This window comes from Cervus elaphus, chromosome 30 (genome assembly GCF_910594005.1).
Source record: "Cervus elaphus chromosome 30, mCerEla1.1, whole genome shotgun sequence".
In the NCBI taxonomy this organism is placed as follows: Eukaryota; Metazoa; Chordata; class Mammalia; order Artiodactyla; family Cervidae; genus Cervus; species Cervus elaphus.
In genome coordinates this window covers 28,689,867-28,712,534 of record NC_057844.1, presented here as the reverse complement: position 1 = coordinate 28,712,534, position 22,668 = coordinate 28,689,867, and the positions used below count along the sequence as shown (strand labels likewise).

Below are 22,668 nucleotides of genomic sequence, written 5' to 3'. Positions count from 1 at the left end.
GTTTATTGTTTTTCTGTAATTTTTTTTTTTTTTAGAGCTTTGCTTCCTGTTTTACATCACAAATCTAAAAAAGGACCCCCCCGTCAAGCCAAATACGCTATTCATTGTATCCATGCAATATTTTCTAGTAAAGAAACCCAGTTTGCACAGATATTTGAGGTAAAAAGAAAAAATTTTTTTGTTTCATGTTGTTAAAAAAATATGAATGAGTTTACGGAATGTTAATGTTTGGAGATGTATCATTTTGTAATTTTCCAAATTTGAATCAGTATAATCAATATTAATGATAGGTTAAAATTTGAAAATATCTGATGATTCAGCTTTTTAATGCGAGCTTTTTCAGAAATCAAGCAGTTGTACAATAGTTTTGATGTTAGTTTATACATTTAGTATTAGGAAACTTTTTTCATTAGTAAATAATTACGTATAAAATCGTAGTTACTCATAATAGGTAATAGGTGAGTATTCTATCAGTGTATAGATTTTGGAAGTTAGATTTCTATACATGAAATACTACTGAAGTGTGTGGGGTTTTGTATATGAATACTAATTTATAATTAGGGTTAAATAAATTTGTACTTTAATGAATGACCTAATTTCATATTAGATTAAAATGTGCCTTTTCCTTTGCAGGGCATGTGATCCACACCCAAAGATCCTTGATAGTTGGTGCTCTCCAAAACACCCACGGCAATTTAGGTACATGGCAGATGGTTTTGGACAGGACCAAATATCGAGGACCTTTGTGTGTAGACCCAAATGTCTTATTGGGTATATTGGGACAGGACCAAATACCTACTGACTGTCTTTTCAGCATGTATTTTATTTTTTCTCTACTTTGAATTACCAGTACCCTTTCTAAGTATGGGAATTTTACTCTAAGTTATTAGAATCAGGGTCTAGCTTTAGCCTTCTTACTGCAAATAGGAGCTAAACAGAAAATTTATAAAAATCTTGTAGTTATAGTCTAGGAGCCTTGAATGAAGTCAAAACAATTTGGAAGTTATGCTGAAACTAACCCACCATAAATACACAGACTTGCTGTCTATTTTAGAAGTATTTATGCTAATTTTGTCATATTTTCATGATTTATATTAAAGGCAGGGTAAAGGAGGAAGAAACGTTTTCTGTGTATTAAACAGCATCTTTGCTATAGATACTCAATCATAATATAATTTAAAAGTTGAGGTGGAGGTATTTTCTATTTTTTTAAATTTTTTAATAAGAGGATGACTTCAGTGGATTCAATGTTGATTTCTAGAAAGCTTTTTTTTTCCCTTGAATAATCTTTTTGTTCTCTCCAATGATGATGAGAAGGAAAATGCTGATAATAGCTTGACTTTATTGGTTACTTTTAATTTTAATATCTGTAACTTCATCTTTACAAGAACCTACCTGGTAATCCTTCTCCTATAACATAGAAGATTGGCTTTCTGAGAAAAGGTTTCATAGACACATCTAACCTTTATCAGATTACTGTTAATACAGAGCTGCTGCTGCTGCTAAGTCGCTTCAGTTGTGTCCAACTCAGTGCTACCCCATAGATGGCAGCCCACCAGGCTCCCCCGTCCCTGGGATTCTCCAGGCAAGAACACTGGAGTGGGTTGCCATTTCCTTCTCCAATGCATGAAAGTGAAAAGTAAAAGTGAAGTTGCTCAGTCCTGTCGACTCTTAGCGACCCAATGGACTGCAGCCTACCAGGCTCCTCCATCCATGGGATTTTCCAGGCAAGAGTACTGGAGAGGGTTGCCATTGCCTTCTCTGGTTAATCCAGGGATTGATCATTAATTTTGGTTTTTCAGAAATAATTTTAATATCTTATTGTGGAAAATTGTCACACAATATAATAAATGAATTGGAAAAAAGTACACTATCAGTTATCTGTAGTGTAAACAAGTTATCACTTAGATGTGCAATGGAGGTATTGAGGGAAGTCATCGAGAACAGCAAGAAGTACTGTCATTACTTTTGACTAAATGAAGCTTTTCATATTGCCCCAGTGTGTTGGAAAAGAACAGTTGTTGCTTTTCAAGCCTAGAATGCTTGGTGTTCAGTATAGGAGGATACCTACACCTTTATCTCAACCCCATTTCCCCAGCCACCCAGTTTCTTTTCTCAGAGGCAGCCAGTGTTACCAGTTTCTAGTGTACTTTTCAGGAGATACTTTATTCTTATACAAGTAATATAAATACACAAAACACATCTTTTGTCCCCTTCCTCCTCTCCTTATGCCAGTGATAGTGTGCTATAGCCACTCTTCTGATTATCTTATTTTAAAAGTTGAACAATATATTTTAGGTATCAACTATGTGAGTAAATAAGCAGTCTCCTTTTGTTATAGCAAAATGAATATTAAAATAATATTTTTATTTTACTATGAGTAATAAAATAGTTTTATTAGTTATGGTACTTAATACTTGATGCTATAAAAATCCACAAAAATGCTTGTAACTATCCATAATGAAAGCTTTTTTCTTGCTCATGATAAAAGTCCATTTGGGTGTTTTGATTGCATTCTGATCAGTGTTTTATCTGTGCAGACGCTTTTTGACTAGTGGCTTCTCTTTCCTGGTGGCTCAGACAGTAAAGCATCTGCCTGCAATGAGAGAGACCTGGGTTCGATCCCTGGGTTAGGAAGATCCCCTGGAGAAGGAAATGGCAATCCTCTCCAGTACTCTTGCGTGGAAAATTCCATGGACAGGGGAGCCTGGTGGGCTACAGTCTATGGGGTCACAAAGAGTCAGACACGACTGAGCAACTTCACTTTCTTTCACTTTTGCTTTTTCTCTTTGAGTCCCATTGGATCCTTTGTATTAAGCCACCAGTGAGTAAAGAGAGAGAGAATGTGGAGAAGATACATTGTTTATGTCTGCCTCAGTTCAGGCATGGCATACCTTACTTTCATCCCCATTCTGGTAACCAGAACTTCTGACTGCACATAGAAGCATCCTTATGCCCAGAAAGCAGAATAAAGTAGGTATGGGTGAGCCGAAATGGCTGCCCACTCCAGTTTCTTGCCTGGAGAATTCCATGGACAGAGGAACCTCATGGGCTACAGTCCATGCAGTCAAAAAGAGTTGTACACGACTGAGCAACTTTCAGCAGTTGCTGACATATTTATATATGCAATCATAAAATGTATGATACATGATTCTTCATATTGAAATGTTTCTTTACCTACCTCTAAAATGTAATTTGGGAAAAACTGAAAATACTTAGATATGATGCCTTCTAGTCATAAAAGTTGTCAGTAAAAGTTAAATGTAACTTCAACCACTGCTTATACCATGTATTGGAACTTGTGTGGTTTTTAGCATTTGTAGATGAGACATGTGAACAGTTTATTTGCATGTTTATGGAGTTAATCATTTTCCTTTCCTCACTTTCAGCCTCTGCATAAGAGCCTAGATCCGAGCAACCTGGAGCATCTCATCACACCACTGGTGACTATTGGTCACATTGCTCTCCTTGCACCAGATCAGTTTGCTGCTCCTTTGAAGTCTTTGGTAGCTACTTTCATTGTGAAGGATCTTCTGATGAATGATCGGGTAATTTATGTTTTCTAGATGTGTATTCTTCATAATGCTATCTTCTAAAATTTTATGCAACAAGGAGAGAAGTGGGATGATGTAAATTGCACTTCAGTTTGGTTGATTTGTTTTTAGCTTTTCCTATCTTTTTACCGTGCTGCATCTTCATTATAAGTGAAACAACATTGAAACATCTCTTTAGTTGAGCATAGGGCTATGACCTGGAATGCTTTCCTTGAGAAATACAAGATATCACTGGATTCTGTCTATTTCAACTTTATAGGGATGTAGTTTTTTAATGACATCTATTTTTTAAAAAATGTGAAGATTGACAGGTTAGTTTGCAGTATGGTTGTCATGATAGTAGTTGTTGCATTTCATACATACAATAGAGAATTAAAAGATCCCTGAGGGAAAACACTGGGGAAAAAAGTAGTGATTTTCTGTCTCCATTGTGTGAATATTTGGGGCAGGGTATGTTTGGGTGTCTTGGAGAATTGACCCCTACAGTCATGTGGAGTTTTATGCATGTGTTTGTGTATTTTTAGATATACATATGTGTAGAAAAGAATACTGTAAAACTAGGATTTTCAGAATGGTAAATGAGCGTTGGTTTCAGATTAAAGTTACCAGCTGCGTTAGCCCCTAACAAGAGTAGGCCTGTTCTATGACACATTGACTTCTCTCCGGCTGTGAAAGTTCTAGAATGCATCTTCTTCCAATAGAAGATTGTTTTCTGTGTTGAAAATCTGTTTAGCATAGCCACCTTAATTAATGATCTAAGCTAGGTGTTCTGGATAACTTGCTGCAACTTCTGCATCAGTACTTGCTGCTCCACCTTGTACTTCTGTGTCTAGGGATGGCTTCTACAGTATTATGAACCAACCTCTGCTAACCTCAGATTTTCCTTCTGGAGCCTCCTTAGCTCTCTCAGTCTTCACAGAATTGAAGAGAGTTACAGCCTTGCTCTGGATCAGTCTTTGGCTTAAGGGAATGTTGGGCTAGTTTGATCTCCACTCCAGTCCATTAAACTTTCTCCATATCAGCAATAAGTGTGTTTTGCTTTCTTGTCATTCACATTTTCACTGGAGTAAAATGTGGAGTAGCACTTTTAATTTCCTTCAAGAACTTATCCTTCACATTCACAACTTGGCCCAAGAGGTTTAGTTTTCAGCCAATAGTAGCTTTTGACATGCCTTCATCACTAAGCTTTATCATTTCTAGCTTTTGATATGAAGTTGAGAGATGTGCAGTGCTTCCTTTCACTCAAACATGTACAATCCATGATAGGTTTGCTAATTTTCCCAATTTCTATGTTGTTGTATCTTAGGGAATAGGGTTGCCTGAGGAGAGGGCGAGAGATGGGGAAAAGGCCAGTCTGTATGTAGAGCAGTCAGAACACACAACGTTTACTGATTAAGTTCATTGTGTTAATGGGTGTGATTCATGGCACCTCAAAACAGTTACAATAGTACCATTAAAGATCTCTAGTCACTTATCACCATAACAAATGTAATAATAGTGAAATCATTTGGAATACTGCAAGAATTATGAAAATGTGACAGAGATATGAAGTGAGCAAATGCTGTTGGAAAAATAGCACTGATAGATACTTGACACGAACCTTCAATTTGTAGAAAATGGAGTATTTGTGAAGCATATTGAGACAATTTTTGTGTGTATAAAAAAGTATGTCAGACAGTTGGATTACAGTAAAAATAAAATTTGTATATTTAGAGTGTGTAATTAGAACTACAGTAAGATAGGAAAGAGAATATGAAACAGAAATAGTATTTGAAGTGATAATGCCAGAAAATTTTTCAAAATTTATGAAAGACATCAAAGCTATGCATTCAAGAAGAGATGCAAACCCCAAGTAGGATCAGTATAACACAAAGCTTACTAGATACATCATAGTAAACCTAGAACCAATCAAAATAGAAAGGATTAAAAGCATTCATGCAAACAGACAGAAAACCTTCCAGGGAACAAGACTGTCAAGAGAAAAGATTAGAAGATGGAAGATAATGGGATAATATCTTCAAATTATTGATTGGAAGAAAAGTACCAATCTGGATTTCTAAACCTGGAGAAAATAGCCTTTAAAAAGGGAATGCAACATAAACACATTTTCAGACAAAAACTGAGAAAATGAGAAAATAATTGCAAATCATGTATCTAATATGTCCATATTGTGTAAATACACATATAGCTCAATAGCAGAAAAAGAGTTTGATTAAAAAATAGGCAGAGGCAACATTTTTCCAAAGAACACAAACAAGTCATCAGTAATTGTATGAAAAGTGCTCAACATCAGTAATCACCAGAGAAATGCAGATCAAAACTACAGAAAGATAGGACTTCACTTCTCTTAGAATGACTAATATAAAATAGACAGATAATAAGTGTTGGTGAAGATGTGAAGAGAAGGAACCCTTTTGCACTGTTGGTGTGAATGTAAAATGAAAAACAGTATGGAAGATCTTCCAAAAAATTAAAAATAGGAAACAAAAAAGAAAATTGAAGCACCACATGATTCAGTAATAAATACTTCAGAGTATTTATCTGAAGGAAATACGAACACTAATTCAAAAAGATCTCTGCACCCCCATGTTCAATGCAGCATTATTTATAGCAATCAAGACATGGAAGCAACTCAAGTGTCCATCTAATGGATGAATGGATAGAGGAAAAGTGGTGTATATATACAATGTAACATTGATCAGTCATTAGAAAAAGGAAAAAGTCCTGGCATTTGTGACAGCATGGATGAACCTTGAGGGCATTATGCTGAGTTAAATAGACAAAGATGAATACTGTGTGATGTTCCTTACATGCAGTATCAAATCTAAAAAACCCCAAGTAACAGCAACAAAAACTCAAACTCATAGGTACAGAGATCTGGTGGTAGTTGTCAGAGGCTAGGGATGAAGGATGTGTGAATTGGGTAAAGGAATTCTAAAGGTACAGACTTCAGTTATAAAATAAGTCAAAGAATGTAATGTACAGCATGGTGACTATCATTATTAATACTGCCTAATATATCTGACAGTTTCTGCTGAGAGTAGGTCTGAAAATGTCTCATCATAGGAAAAAAATTGTAGCTGTGTTGTGATGGGTGATAACTAGACTTACTGTGGTGATCATTTCACAATATATGTAAATATTGAATCATTGTACCTCTAGAACTGATATGTCATATGCCAATTATATCCTTTTTAAGAAAGAGAATTATTAATTTGAAAAAAAAAGTGAAAAATGAACTGGCAGAATGGGAGAAAATATTTGAAAATCATATATATCTGATAAGAGACTTAAAACTCAACAAGACAAACAGCTTAGTTTTCTTTAAATGGGCGAAAGACCTGAATAGTCATTACTATTAATAGTTATTATAGCTTTTTCATTTATATTTTTGTATTAAGGTTTGTTCATTGTTTTTCTAGACATGATGCTGTTGCACGCTTAATAGACCAAATTATTGTGTAAACAACTTTTTGTACACAGGAAAACCAAGACATTTGTAACTTGCTTTATTGCAACACTTGCCTTATTGTGGTTGTTTGGAACCATACATGCAGTGTCTCTGAGGTATACCTGTTTCTGCCCGCTCATGCTTCATCTTTGCTTTCTTCTGACCCATCTTTGAATTTACTCATCCTCTCTTCAGATTTGTCGAGTCTCATGTTACACCCATAAAATTGAATTCTTAATTGCACTGTTTATATAGTTTTTTCCTGTAATTTCCTTAGAGTTTTTAAATAAAATTTTTAGTTCCCTGCCAGAATTCTTTTTCTTACCATTTAATCTTTCAGCACCTCTAATTACGTTAAAATTTATGTGAGTTAGTCTCAGTATCTGTCTCCAGTGGCTCTTTTTCTTTGTCTGGTTTTCACTTGATTGCTGGTCAGGTCTTACCTTGCACACGTTCTTGTTGATTGAGCCTGCACACTTTTTGTACGAAAAGTTATAGAGATCATTTGAAGCTCTGGATGATTTTATAATTCTTCCAAAGAATATTCATTTTTGCTTCTGATAGGCAGTTGAGCTACTCTGAAATAATTTTCATTCAATCAAGAATGCAGTGATTGGAAGCTGGGCTTCAGTTTTTGACAGGTGATTGTCTTTCTGATCACTTTTATGTTTAGGGTGTTTTTATTTGGGATCCACCCAAAAGTCTAGGTTGCTTAACGAGTCAGTCAGTCAGTTCAGTCACTCAGTTGTGTCTGACTCTGTGATCCCATGAACCACAGCACACCAGGCCTCCCTGTCCATCACCAACTCCCGGAGTCCACCCAAACCCATTTCCATTGAGTCGGTGATGCCATCTAACCATCTCATCCTCTGTCGTCCCCTTTTCTCTTGCCCTCAATCTTTCCCAGCATCAGGGTCTTTTCAAATGAGTCAGTTCTTTGCATCAGGTGGCCAAAGTATTGGAGTTTCAGCTTCAACATCAGTCCTACCAGTGAACACCCAGGACTGATTTCCTTTAGGATGGACTGGTTGGATCTCCTTGCAGTCCAAGAGACTCTCAAGAGTCTTCTCCAACACCACAGTTCAAAAGCATTAATTCTTTGGCACTCAGCTTTCTTTATAGTCCAACTCACATCCATACATGACCACTGGAAGAACCATAGCTTTGACTAGATGGACCTTTGTTGGCAAAGTAATGTCTCTCCTTTTTAATATGCTGTCTAGGTTGGTCATAACTTTCCTTCCAAGGAGTAAGTGTCTTTTAATCTCATGGCTGCAATCACCATCTGCAGTCATTTTCGAGCCCCGAAAAATAAAGTCAGCCGCAGTTTCCACTGTTTGCTCATCTATTTGCCATGAAGTGATGGGACTGGATGCCATGATCTTAGTTTTCTGAATATTGAGCTTCAGGCCAACTTTTTCACTCTCCTCTTTCACTTTCATCAAGAAGCTCTTTAGTTCTTCTTCACTTTTTTGCCATAAGGGTGGTGTCATCTGCATATCTGAGGTGATTGATATTTCTCCTGGCAATCTTGATTCCAGCTTGTGCTTCTTCCAGCCCAGCATTTCTCATGATGTACTCTGCATATAAGTTAAATAAGCAGGGTGACAATATACAGCCTTGACGTACTCCTTTCCTATTTGGAACCAGTCTGTTGTTCCATGTCCAGTTCTAACTGTTGCTTCCTGACCTGCATATTGGTTTCTCAAGAGGCAGGTCAGGTGGTCTGATATTCCCATCTCTTTCAGAATTTTCCACAGTTTATTGTGATCCACACAGTCAAAGACTCTACTTTTTATTGGACTCAGAATTTCTTTTTTTTTTTTCCTTCTAGCTCTGTGACAGTGATGCAAAACATCGCTCAACCTTTAAACCTCTTTCATTTTCAGAATCAGCCATCATTTATATATCAGAAAAGCAGTTTTAATGCCAGGCTCACATCTCAGTTATTCTCTTTTCAATACCCTTGAACTGTTAGCATCTAGTGGTGTTACTCTTCAAACTTTTCTTCTGTTTTTCTCCTGCCCCAGCTAACCACAAAGCACCATTTTACCATATGTTTATCTCAAAACAGTGTACTTGTTTAGTTTTGCTTGTTCCTAAGGTTTATGGATTATTTTATACCATATATTGATATATTCTTGGGTGACTTGCTATCTTCATTATGGATTTGTTTCTTAGAATAACCCTTGATGTTGAATCTAGCTGTAGTTCATTCATTCACTACTCTGTATTACATCATTGTGTGAAGTATATCTCATTTTCTTAATGGAAACATGGTATATTTCCATTTCTTTCTTGTTTTAAATAGTACTCTGTGCCTTTTTTTTTTTTTCTTTTTTATATAGCCTTCTGATGCATATGAGTACAAATTTCTCCAGGTTACATTTACAAGAGTGGTATACTTCTGACCATCAGTCTGTACATTTAATTTTTCACTTTATTGCTGAAGTATTTTTCAGACTGGTTGTAAAACCTTATTTTCCTTTCAGCTGCATATGACATTATTGTCAGATTTCTTAAGTTTTGTCCATCTAATAAATACAAAGTAGTATCTCTTAATTTGCATTTCCCTGGTTACTAAGAATATTTATGTCTAGTCATCATTCTTGTTGGCTCTTCTGAAATTCCTCTTGATGTCTTTTGCCTTTTTTTCTTTCTTGGGTTGTTTATGTTTTTCTCACAGGTAATCTTTACACACTTAATATTTTTTTCAGTTACATGTTGAAGTATGTTCATAAAATGTGTAAAATCTCATTTATGGTATGTCTTTCTATTCCCTTCATAGTGTCCTTTGAACAAAAGTTATTAATTTTAATCTAACTAAATTTATCATTCTTTTCTCTTGTAGTTAGTGCTTTTTATGTCTTGTTTAAGAAATTATTTCCTATGCCATTGTCATAAAAATAGTCTCTCATACGTTGTTTTAAAAGTTTTAAGGTTTTCTTTTCACACATAAAAATTTTAATCCATCTGGTATTGATGTTTTTGCTTTTTTTGTATGCTATGACTCAAGAACTCCATTTCTTTCTATTCTCCATTAGGAGAACCAACTTTCCCAGCAGAATTTATGGAGTGATTTCTCCTTCTTCCAGTCATCTGCAGTGCTATCATTCTTACACAGCCTCTATTTTTTTCCCATTGCTTAATTAGTTTGCTTATCTACAATGTGTCTTCTATTAAAATTTTGTAGTTTTCTCTGTAAGCAGATTTAAATATTTCTCTTATACAGCTTTGTTAGGTATTTCAGTTTTAAGAATTATGTTGTTGGTGGTGAATTTGGGCACTTATAGTTTTTATCTTATTACCTTGTGCTAAACTCTTTTTCACTTTTCATCATTATTACGAGAAAGGTCCATTTTGATTGTTTCCTTATCCGTAAATATTGCTACATATTTTCTTATATTTCTACATGTATTTCCTATGCTTACTTTTTTTCATCTCAGCTTCATCTATCAGTTTTTGAAAGAGGTATATTCAAGTGTTCAGTTGTGATGATGTAGTTTCTAATCTTTTTTAAAAAAATCATTTTTGGTTATTTGACATTATCCTGCTAGTTTTATAGATGTTCATAATCTTGTATTTTATAAGATCAAGTAAAAATATGTCACTAACCTTTTTATTAAAATATTAGTATCCCATTTAACTCCATACCCCATTTATATGCTTTTTCATCTTGACTAGTATTTTTGTCCATTAGTCTTAGATTTTTTGTTTGTTTTAGTTTTGTTGCATCTATTATGGTTTTATTATTTTTGAACCTGTTTATTGATCTTATATTTTTTATTTTATATTTGTAATAATTTATGCTGATTGAATTTTCTTGTGAATTTAATATTTATGTGGAAGGCATCTTTGAATTCTTTCAAACTGGCTTGTAATTTGAAAGATTTCTGAAAATATTTTTCTCCCTATTCTTAAATATTAGAATTCTATTTTTCAACTTTCTCGGCTGTGGAAAATTCAGAACATTGTTTTTTGGTATGTAGTCTTGCCACCAAGAAATCTGAAGTTGATGTGGTTCTTGTTTCTTTTTTGGTAGGTTCCTCCATGGGAGCTTTGGGATTTTTTTGGGATATTCTTAGTTCAGAAATTTCGTCAGTGTGTTTCTAATGAAATTCTTTTTTTCCTTATTTTCACTTCATGCTTTGAAGGTGCTTCTCTACTCAAGACTTGGTCCTTAAACTATTTGTAAATAGCTCTGTGTTTGGGGAGCTTGCCTTCTGTATTGGAACTTCCTGTCCTGTTGCCAGAAGGTTATCGGAGGTGCTTTTTGATTTCTGTTTCCAACTGGAAATTGTGCATGTCAAGTTGAGGTGAAAATGGGATCTCCTATGTTCCAAGACTGGGTTCAGCTCTTTGGTCACCTTACTTAATTGCCTGGCTGCTACTGTAAATTCTCATCTCTCAATACTTTCAGTTTATCATCTCAGTGTTACTCTATGATTGTTCTAAAAAGAGGACTTTTTGAAGCGTGTTTTCTGTGTTTTTCTGGAGATGTCAATCCTCTAGCTCTGTTTTTTTTCCCCCCTGTATATTTTCTGTTTTTTGAAACTTTTCTATGATTTTGGTTTTGTTTTCTGGGCTTCCGTGGTGGCTCAGCCGGCAAACAGTACACAATGCAGGAGACCTGGGTTTGATCCCTGGGTCAGGAGGATACTCTGGAGAAGGGAATGGCTACCCACTCCAGTATACTTGCCTGGAAATTCCTTGGACAGAGGATCCTGGCTGGCTACAATCTATGGGGTCACAAAGAGTTGAACACGACTAACACTTTCACTTTTTAGCTTCCCAGCCCAGCTAACAGGGTAAGGAGGATGGGTGTGGGGTGGGGTGTGTGGGTGTGAGTGTGTGTTGTCTTTAAGTAGGAAGATACTAATGTGTGTTTTCTGTAACTTCAGCTGCAAACCTTTATGTTTGTTCCCTGCTCAAGACTTTTTGCAGCTACCTTTCCCCTTGTTTGTTAACTATAGCTGACCATTGAGCAAAATAAAAGTTAAAGCTGCCAACCCTTGTGTTGTGGAAAAAATCTTTTTTATAATTTATAGTCAGCTCTCTGTATGTGGTTCCTTGGGCATTTGTGATTCAGTCAAACATAGATTGTGTATTGTGTATTACTGTAGTATATATTCACTTAAAATCTACATGTTGGTGGACCTGCACAGTTCAAACTTGTCTTATTCAAGGGCCATCTGTATCCTTTTTGGCTCCATTGATTTTTATCCTATTTCTTGCTGGTTGTCTTAAATAAATGAAACATTAGTCTTAAAGGGGGTTAAGCAAAGAAGTATACATAAGTTGTTGAAGTCAGTCCTATCTCATACCTGCAAAGAACCAACTGGTGCTGGAGGCAGAAGGTTCATTTGGGTGCTGGTGAAGACAGGGCCTTCAACCTTTTTGCGTAAGTAACAGAAAACATAGTCATATGTAATGACTGTTGCTGCAGAAGGTAAAGATTTCATTCATTCTCTAAATATTAATTACACATGAGAATTTGTATCTTAAAGTCCTTAATTTTTGTTTAGCTTCCAGGAAAAAAGACAACTAAGCTTTGGGTTCCAGATGAAGAGGTTTCACCTGAAACAATGGTCAAAGTGAGTGACATGCACAGATCTGTTGATTTTAATCTATTTAATATACCCTATTATTATTATATTATAGGTTTTAATAGTTCCTGTTATAAAGATATGGCTATTGAAGTAATTCAGGTTTTTATGTTTATTTTCTGACATCCTTTGGGCCTTGAGAGTATAGGGCAATACTGAGAAACCTGAGACTTTGGGCAGCTGCACCTAATCTAGTTTGGAAAATAAAAAGAGTTTGAAAACTCCTTCCATGTTTCTTTTTCTTAGATATCAATATTTTAATGGCAAAAGACAATGCTGACTTTAAGTACCTTCTCCTTTCAGTGAAGATGGTCATCCAGGTTTTAAGACTGTTCCTCAGGGCTTCACAGGTGACGCTAGTGGTAAAGAATCAGCCTGCCAACACAAGAGAAAGAATCTGCCTGTCACTGCAGGAGATGAGGGTTCGATTCCTGGGTCAGGAACATACCCCGGAGGAGGAAATGGCAACCCATTTCCAGTATTCTTGCCTGGGAAATCCCATGGACAGAGGAGCCTGGCAGGCAGCAGCCAGTAGAGTCACCAAAGAGTTGGGCACAACTGAGCATGCGCACACATCTTTTCCATGGGATTTGATAAACTTTTTTATTAAAAAAATTCAACCTGTAATTTCTTGAGTTAGGAGTCATATGTAAAAGATTGCTTATCGCTTCTGTAGGAGTATTACTTCTCTAAAACCGTATGTAGTCTGTAATATAGACCTCATATCAATCTGCTGCCCAAGGTGTAAAGGCCAAGAACAAATACATTAAATATTGTTTTTCTAATTATAATTTCTTATAAATAATTTTGTTGTATATTTATGTTTCATACTGTGAACTACTTTTTCACATTATTGCAGTTTTCAGATTCTGATACTATTTCTCCGGACCTGTAGGGCAGTCTTCCTTTAGCATCATTGAATGATGCTGGAAACTTTTGAGTTCTAGTATGAACCAGTTTTCTCTGCATTGGTCTCAAGTACCAGTTTTGTATAGATGGACAACACTGTATTAGAAGGCAGGCCACCTGCACTTAAGTTCATGGTTGTGAAGTGGCCAAGGAAGAGAATCTGAAGAGTGTAAGCCACATACCACTGTCTAAAACCCATTTAGCTCTGAAGCTTCAGATCTATAAAAAGTAAGATAATATGTAAAAAATAAAATGTGTTGCACCCCTTCAGAAAGGTTTGTTCCAAATATTAGAGGCAGTAATAGGTATTAAAGTACTGATATTGATAGTAAGTACTTCATAATTATGAAAAATGCAGTACAGATGTAAGGTGGTATAAACTCTTAGACACAAAAGATGGAATATGATTTGCATTTGGGAACTTCATGGATTAGGGAAGTTAGCATGATTTTACTGTGGATTCTAAAGGGTAGAGTGTTGGAGAAACATTTTTTAAAAAGCGGGAAGAACCAGTTTTTAGATAAATCATTCATTTGTCAATTACCAGGAGGTGGAACATGAGACATTTTTTAAACATTTAAAGTTATCTTCACACATGCAAATAAAAATAATTTTTTCTTTCCTTTTCTTAAAACGCGTCTATTAAAAACATTTTTTCATTCTTTCTCAAAGCTAATGTAGAGTTTCTTTGAACAGTAGCAATGTTGTGTCAATTTGTATTTTAAATAGATTCAGGCTATTAAAATGATGGTTCGATGGCTACTTGGAATGAAAAATAATCACAGTAAATCAGGAACTTCTACTTTAAGATTGCTCACAACAATATTGCACAGTGATGGAGACTTGACAGAACAAGGGAAAATTAGGTATGTAATTACAGCTTCAGCATTCTTTGGATTACACAGTATGTTAACATCTGATGTAAGTTTTGAATGATGGTTTCTTTTTAAACAAAATAATACAGATTTGTAGATATGCATATATTTTTATCGTAATAGGCTTTTGTATAGTGGTTGTTTCAAAATGACAGTCCCATGTCTAGTGCAGATTACTGCTGAATGCTTTTAAGTATTTTTAACAGTAGATGTTTACTTTTTTTAATACCTCATGTGAAATTGTTAATGTACCAATCAGTAACTGGTGTTTTACATTCTTGTTAATATCTAAATGCAAAAGAACAGACTGAGTAGAAAGCAACTTACCTGAATCTGTTTCCAGAAGTGGTGTTGTTGTTGTTCTGTTGCTAAGTTGTGTTTGACTCTTTGTGACCCCACGGACTCCAGCACACCAGACTCCTCTGCCCTCTGCTGTCTCCTGGAGTTTGCTCAGACTCATGTCCATTGAGCTGGTGATGCTGTCTAATCATCTCATCCCCTGCCACCCCCTGCTCCTATTGACATCAGTCTTTCCCAACATCAGGGTCTTTTCTGATCGAATTGGCTCTCCAGAAGCAAAAATATATGCATATGTGGAAAATGGAAAATGCACTTGACACAAAGTATTAAAAATACAGATACTTTTTTGTTTGTTTTTAGTTTGTTTTGTTTGAAAGATGTATAGTCTAGTGACTGAAAACATGAACTCTGGATTCCAGATTCAAATCCTGGGACCACATCTTAGCAGCTTGGTACCTTTCAACAAGTTACTTTAACTGCTCTGTATCTCAGTTTCTTCAGCTATAAAACAGAGATGATGATTAATGCCTGTCTCATCTATTATGACAATCAAATAAGTTAGTATATTTAATGTATTTAAAACACTGCCCAGCACATAGTAATTAGATATATTGATGGTAGTGGTTATGTCAGAATTAGCTAAAATTTAGAAGTTTGTCCTCTGTGAAAATACAGGTGCCATTTATAGCATCTTTTTGGTAGTTAAAAATGTGAGAGTAACTTCCCCCACCTTTTGTGTGTGTGTGTGTGTGTGTGTGTGTGTGTGTGTGTGTGTACACACACATCTAGCATAAAATCTTTAGGTTCAAATATGAATGGTAATTGTCAGCTGCTTAATACTTTGCCATCTTTGCTTCATTTCTTATATGTTTTGCTCATACAGTACTTTTTGCATAGAATATTAGCATTAACACAGTCTTCTCAAACAGATCAAATAAAAAGAAAATTCTGTAAGGTATTCCACATGTATTACCTTTTCAGTAAAATTAGTTATCTCTACCTTCTACTCATAATTTATGTTAGCATCCAAGAGTTACATAATAATTAGAAAAATTTCCTTAGTATTAATACATTTTATCTCAGATTTACTAATTAAATTATTTATGTGCATACTTAGGTCTCATGTCACCTGTTTTTATGCATAGTATTCTTTAACAAAATCACATGTGTCCTTGAATTCTATAAGTGTGTGTGAATTACATTGGGTCTGTCTGCTTTAAAAAAATTTAGTGAAGAACAGTGTGGTATAATAGTGTGTCAATTTCTGCTGTACATCAGAGTGATGCAGTTAAATACACATATATGTATATATGCCTTTTCATATTCTTTTGCATTGTAGTTTGTCACAGGATATTGAATATAGTTCCCTGTGCTATACAGTAGGACCTTGTTGTTTATCCATCCTATAGCTAAAAGTTTGCCTCTGCTAATCCCAAACTCCCAATCCTTTTCTCCTCTACACCTCTTCCCCCGGCAACCGCATGGCTTTTTTCTATTTCTGTAAGTTTGTTTTTGTTTTGTAGATATGTGATTGTGTCACATTTTAAATTCCACATATAAGTGATATCATATGGTATTTGTCTTTCTCTTTCTGACTGTTGCTTAGTATGATAATCTCTAGGTCCATTCATGTTGTTGCAAATGGCAGAATTTCATCTTTTTGATGGCTAAGTAATATTCAACTGTATACACATACCATATCTTCTTTGTCCATTCATCTGTCGATGGACATTTGCATTTCTGTGTCTTAGCTATTGAAAATAGTGAACATAGGGGTGCATTTATGTATGCTGTGAACATCGGGGTGCATTTATCTCTTTAAGTTTAGTTTTGTCTTGGTGTGTGCCCAGGAGTGGAATTGCTGGAACTTTTAGTTTTTTGAAGAACCTCCATATTGTTTTCCGTAGTGGCTGCATTGATCTACATTCCTACCAACAGTGTAAGAACAGTGTCCTACCGAAAGTGAAGGAACTTTTCTTCACACTCTCTCCAGCATTTGTTGTTTGTATACTTTTTAATGATGACCATTCTGACTGGTGTGAGGTGGTACCTCATTGTAGTTTTGATTTGCATTTATCTAGTAATTAGCAATATTGAGCATCTTTTTATTTCTTTTGTAGTGGTTTTTGTCATACATTGACATGAATCAGCCATGGATTTACAAGTATTCCCCATCCCGATCCCCCCTCCCACCTCCCTCTCCACCCAATTCCTCTGGGTCTTCCCAGTGTGAGCATCTTTTCATGTACCTATTGGCCATCTGTATGTCTCCTTTGGAGAGATGTATATTTAGATCTTCTATTTTTTGATTGGCTTGCTTGTTGTTGAGTTTTACGGGCTGTTTCTGTATTTCGAAAAGAAAGCTGTTATTTGTCACATCATTTGCAAATATTTTCTGCCTATCCCTAGGTTGTCTTTTCATTTTGTTTGTGGTTTCCCTTGCTGTGCAGAAGCTTGTAAGTTTAATTAGGTCCCATTTGTTTATTTTCGCTTTTATTGCTATTGCCTTGGGAGCCTGACCTGTGAACACATTGTGTGATTTATGTCAGAATATTTAGGCTTTCTTCTGTGAGTTTTATGGTGGTGTTTTTGTGTATGGTGTGAGAGTGTTCTTACTTGATTGACTTACATGCAGCTGTCCTTCTTTCCTGGCACCACTTAATGAAGAGATTGTCTTTTCCTCATTGAATATTCTTGCTTCCTTTGTCAAAGATTAACTATTCACAGGTTTGTGGATTTATTCTGGGCTCTCTATTCTGTTCCATTGATCCACGTGTCTGTTTTTGTGCCAATAACATAGTGGTTTGATTATGGTAGCTTTTTTGCATTGTCTGAAGTCAGGAGGACAATGCCTCCTGCTTTGTACTCTTCCTCAGGATTGCCTTGGCAATTCTGAGTCTTTTTGGGTTCCATTTACCTTTTAAGATTATTTGTTTTAATTCTGTGAAAAGTCTCATGGGTAATTTGATAGGTGTCGCTTTAAATCTGTAGATTGCTTTGAATAGTATGGTCATTTTAATAACAGTATTAACTCTTTCAATTCAAGAGCTGGGATGTTTTTTCATTTCTCTGAATCATCTTCAGTTTTATTTATTAATATTTTGTATTTCTCAGCATATAAGTCTTTCATTTCCTTGGTCAGATTTATTCCTAAGTATTTTATTTTGGTGGTACAGTTTTAAAAGGGATTGTTTGTTTACACTCACTTTCTGATATTTCATTGTTGGTGTAAAGAAATGCAGCCTGTTTCTGTATATTAACCTCATATCCTTCTACCTTGCTGAATTCATTTATCAGTTCTAGTAGATTCTGTGTGGAGTCTTAAGAGTTTTCTATATCGTATCATCTGCATATAATAATAATATTTACCTCTTCTCTACCAATTTGAATACCTTTTATTTCCTTTCCTTCTCTGCTTTAGCTGGGACTTCCAGTACTATGTTGAAGTGAAGTGGTGAGAGTGGGCATCCTTGTCTTTCTCCAGAGTCTACTGGGAAGGCTTTCAAGTTCTTACTGTTGAATATTATATGGGCTGTGGGTTCATCATAAATAGATTTTATTATGTTGAGCTGTGTTCCCTCTGTACTCATTTTCATAAGGATTTTGTATCATGAGTGAATGTTGACTTGATTTATCAAGTGCTTTTTCTGCATCTGTTGACATGATCATGTGGTTTTAATCCTTTCTTTTGTTGATATGGTGTATCACATTGATTGATTTGCATGTGTTGAACTATCCTTGTGATCCTGGGGTGAATCCAGCTTGGTTGTGGTGTATGACCTTTTTTATGTGTTGTTGAATTCAGGTTGCTGATACTTTAAGAACTTTTGTGTTTATTCATCAAAGATATTGACCTGTAATTTGCTTTTTTGATGGTGTCTTTGTCTGGTTTTGGTAACTTCATTACCAAACTTCAGGGTGATGGTGACTTCATAGAATGTCTCTGGGAATGTTTTCTTCCTATTTACTCTTTTGGAAGAGTTTAAGAAGTTCTTTTTTGTATGTTTTATAGAATTCCCCATTGAAGCCATCTGTTCTTAAAGTTTTTTTGTAGGGAGTGTTTTTGGTTTGGATTTTTAAATTACAGATTCTGAATCAGTTATAGTGATTGGTCTGGTTATCTATTTCTTCTTGCTTTTTAGTGGGCTGTATGTTTCTAAAAAGTTGTCCTTTTCTTCTAGGTTCATAGTATTCTCTTTCATTACTGTTGTTCATAGTAATTCTCTTTCAGTTTCTATGTATTTCTGCAGTTTGAGTTGTGATTTCTCCTCTTTGATTTCTTATTTTGTTTATTTGGGTCTTTTCTTCATGGTGAGCCTGGTCAGAGGTTTGTCAATTTTTGTTTGCCATGTCAAAGAATCAGCTCTTGGTTTTATTGATTTTTTTTTTTTTTGGTATTGTTTTTAAATCTCTGTTTTATTTCCTCCCTCTCCGATCTTTATTAGTTCCTTCCATCTGCAGACTTTAGGTTTGTGGTTTGATGGTTTTCTTTAGTATTATTCTTGTATTCTCTTCTTTTTGGTTTTTGTTAATCTGTTGTTATGTTTTTGATTTGTGCTTGCCTTGGTTTTCAAATACATTAAACCCATTCGTATACCTACTTGCTTTAGATTGGTGGTAATCATACAAACTGAAACACATTCTAGGAAAAGACAAATCTATATTTTCTTACTCTCCTCTCCCACATTTTATAATTTTGTTGTCCTTTTACATCTTCATAGTGACACTTTTGCTGTTCATTTTGGTAATCATTGCTTTCACAGTAATTTTATTTTTTTAAAGAATTTGTGTACTAATAAAAAAATTAAAAAAAAAAAAAAAGAATTTGTGTACTTATTTCAGTGACTTACTTTCCAATTGTGATTCTCTTTTTCTTATAGTTTCTTGGATCTTTTCTACTTAGAGAGGACCTTTCAATATATCCTTTTAAGATAGGTTTAGTATTGTATTCTTTAAGTTATTGTTTGTCTGAGAAATTCTTTCTCTCCTTCCGTTCTAAAGGATAATCTTGCTGGGTACAGTATCCTGGGTTGCAGATTTTTCACTTTTGGACTCTGACTATATCTTGCTGCTCCCTTCTGTCCTGCAGTGTTTCTGTAGAGAAACGAGCTGATAGCCTTTTGGGGGTTCCCTTGTAGTTAACTCTTGTTCTCTTGCTGCCTTTAAAATCCTCTCTTTAACATTTGCCACTTTTATTATAATGTGTCTTGGTATAAGTCTGTTTGGATTTATCTTGTTAAGGGCACTTTGTGCTTCCTCTATTCGGATATCTATTTCTTTCTTTAGGCCTGATAAGTTTTCAGTCATAATTTCTTCAAGGACATGTTCATTCCCCTTTCTCTTTTTTCTTCCAGAATCCCTGTCATGCATAGATTTGCATGCTTCATATTACCCCATAGGTCTCTTATATTGCCTTTTTTTGGGGGGTGTTGTCTGCTGATCTACTTGGATAATTTCCATTTTTCTGTCTTCCAGGTCACTTATTCCTTCTGTTGTCCATAGCGTTTAGTTCAGCTTTGGTCTCTTCTAATGAATTCTCTGTTTTTTCCTTGGCCCCTGCTTATAGTTTCCAATTCCTTTTCACAGTAATCTGCATCTCTATCAGTGGCCTTTCTTAATTCCTGTAGTATTTTCATTCATTTTCTCCATTTTGAATTCAGTGTCTGTTAGATTGAAGAAGTCTGTTTCATTGTTCTTCCAGGGGAATTCTATCTTTTAATGGGGAGTGCTTTTTCTGCTTCTTTATTTTACTTTTATTTCTTTTGCTCTGTGAGTTTGTAACAGTTACTTACTGTGGTCTTTGAGGGCTGTTTTTATGTTGGGATGACCCTGTGTAGCCTGTGTGAGTTTAATATTTTTTGGTGTGAGGGCTGTTTTTTAGTATGAATGCCTACAGCCTGTTTCTTCCGTGTATACTGGCCATTATCCCCTTGATAGGAGCTGTGACAGATGTTGTAGTGACCAGAGCCTGCACAGGATATTGACCAGGCCTCCTCTTTGGTCTGTGATTGTCACTGCCCTGTTGGGGCAGGGTCTGCTCCCAAGTTGTTTGGAGTAGAGGACCCCAGATCCATTTCTGATCTGCAGTGCAAGGGAGGTAGGATTGGAACCCTCTCACCAGGAGAGCCACTGAGTGCTGTTCCACTGGAGCTGTATGTACCTGTGAGTATGCTCTGTTGTATCACCTTCACCTTTTGCCTGAAGTCACTGTTGTTGGCACTGCCTTCGCCTCACCTCAAGCGTGGATATGCTGGCAGTTGCTCTTGGTGTCTCTCAGGAGTTGTTTTCACAAGGTCACCAGTGCAGATACACTGAAGTCAAGTCCCAAGACTGTAGTAGTTGCATACCTGGACCTGCTGTGGGAGCTGTGGAGGCACTGCAGACCCTGGCCTGGCCCGCCCTCAAGTGTACGAGCCCACAAAGCCCACAGCTGCTAAGGCCAGACCCGTGCCCCGCGCAGGAGCTCTCGGGTCTGCGTTCTTGAACTAGTCTTCAAAAACGTTGTAATGGACAGAGGAGCTTGGCAAGCTGCATTCCATGGGGTCACAAAGAGTCAGACACGACTGAGTGTGTGTGTATACACACACAAAGTATTTTAATTACTTTTTTTATTTTACTAAATTCCAACAAGGAAATCAGACTTTCCTTAGCAGTGGTTGAGTGAGTTATCTTATAATAACTACTTGGAATATTGCTATTGATGAACTGAAAATATCTCTGCAACCTGTAACTTCAGAACCTCATTAATGTTAGCATACATTCAGTAAATATTTTTATGTAATTGTTAGAAAGCTAAAGGAAGAGTCTTAAACCAACTAGATCTTTAGATCTTGGAAGATTAAGATTTGTCTCTTTTGCATCCTGGAAGATTAATTAAGATTTGCTGCTTTTTTTTTTTTTTTTTTTTGCCTCTTTTACATCCCTCTCAGTATGGTGTATATGTTGTATGTATAGTAAATAATAATGTTTTACTATGGAGCTATGTAGGGAGTCCTAATTAAGGAGTTACAACTTCCCCACTTACAATATTTCAGTGAATCAGTAATTCATCTGATATGTCTCTGTATTAGGAAGGATTATTTAAATATATTTATTTACTAGTTAAGAATTTCCTAATTGCTGAAATATATCCCATTTTACAATAGATTTTCTTCCCTTAAAAAGAGGCTCTTGATAATATTTCAAAATTGAATACTAGCTAAATATAGTAATTTTTTAAATCTACTGTACCTGCTTTTATGTTAACTTCTTTTGTACTTTACACCATAGTTTTAGTTGAATGATCAGCAAGTTATGATATTTTGTGCCCAATACATAAGTAAACATATATCCCAAGAAAAGTCCATAGTGGAAGACTTGAGACCTAACAACTGAACATACAGATAGATTTGTCCTAGGCTTGTCTGAAAATTTTCTGTGTAGAACAAGAGAATTCAATGACTAGCTTAGACTTGTGTTCAAAGAAGAATTTTGTGCTTTGGACACCATCTTCCAAGCATAATATAGTGGTCAGTATCACTGAATTGTTTTATGCCTTTTTTTTTTGGCCAGAGGAATTTTTATAAAGTTAGATATACAAAGTAGGAATGTTCTTGTGCAGATGTACAGAAATCTAATTCATATTCTTTCTTGCTTATTTTTCAGTAAACCAGATATGTCACGCCTGAGACTCGCTGCTGGGAGTGCAATTGTGAAGCTGGCCCAGGAGCCCTGTTACCATGAGATTATCACGTTAGAACAGTATCAGCTGTGTGCTTTAGCTATCAATGTAAGGAAAATGGCTTGTTGTACAGAACATGATTCTTTGTGTCCTTTGACTTTTAGTACTTGTGGTACTTCAGTATTTAAAACATCTGTTTATTATGATTTTAGTTTTGGTGCTGTTATTCAGATACTTGACTAGGCAATATGAGAAATGAGATTTTTGCAAAACCCATAATTTTCTGGTTTACTATTTCCTCTTTAATTTTGGA

The 22,668-nt window shown here is 35.6% G+C and overlaps 1 protein-coding gene across 6 annotated transcripts in view; it reads left to right on the top strand.

Annotated features, from left to right (window-relative positions):
* PDS5B (PDS5 cohesin associated factor B) overlaps window positions 1-22,668 on the top strand; it is a 172,911-nt gene that overhangs the window by 118,521 nt on the left and 31,722 nt on the right. For all 6 annotated transcript variants that reach the window (XM_043892501.1, XM_043892503.1, XM_043892502.1 and 3 more), the window contains exons 20-24: window positions 36-159; window positions 3,390-3,548; window positions 12,531-12,599; window positions 14,250-14,386; window positions 22,340-22,463. In XM_043892501.1, the coding sequence (XP_043748436.1) occupies window positions 36-159; window positions 3,390-3,548; window positions 12,531-12,599; window positions 14,250-14,386; window positions 22,340-22,463 (613 nt within the window). The remainder of the gene's footprint in view (window positions 1-35; window positions 160-3,389; window positions 3,549-12,530; window positions 12,600-14,249; window positions 14,387-22,339; window positions 22,464-22,668) is intronic.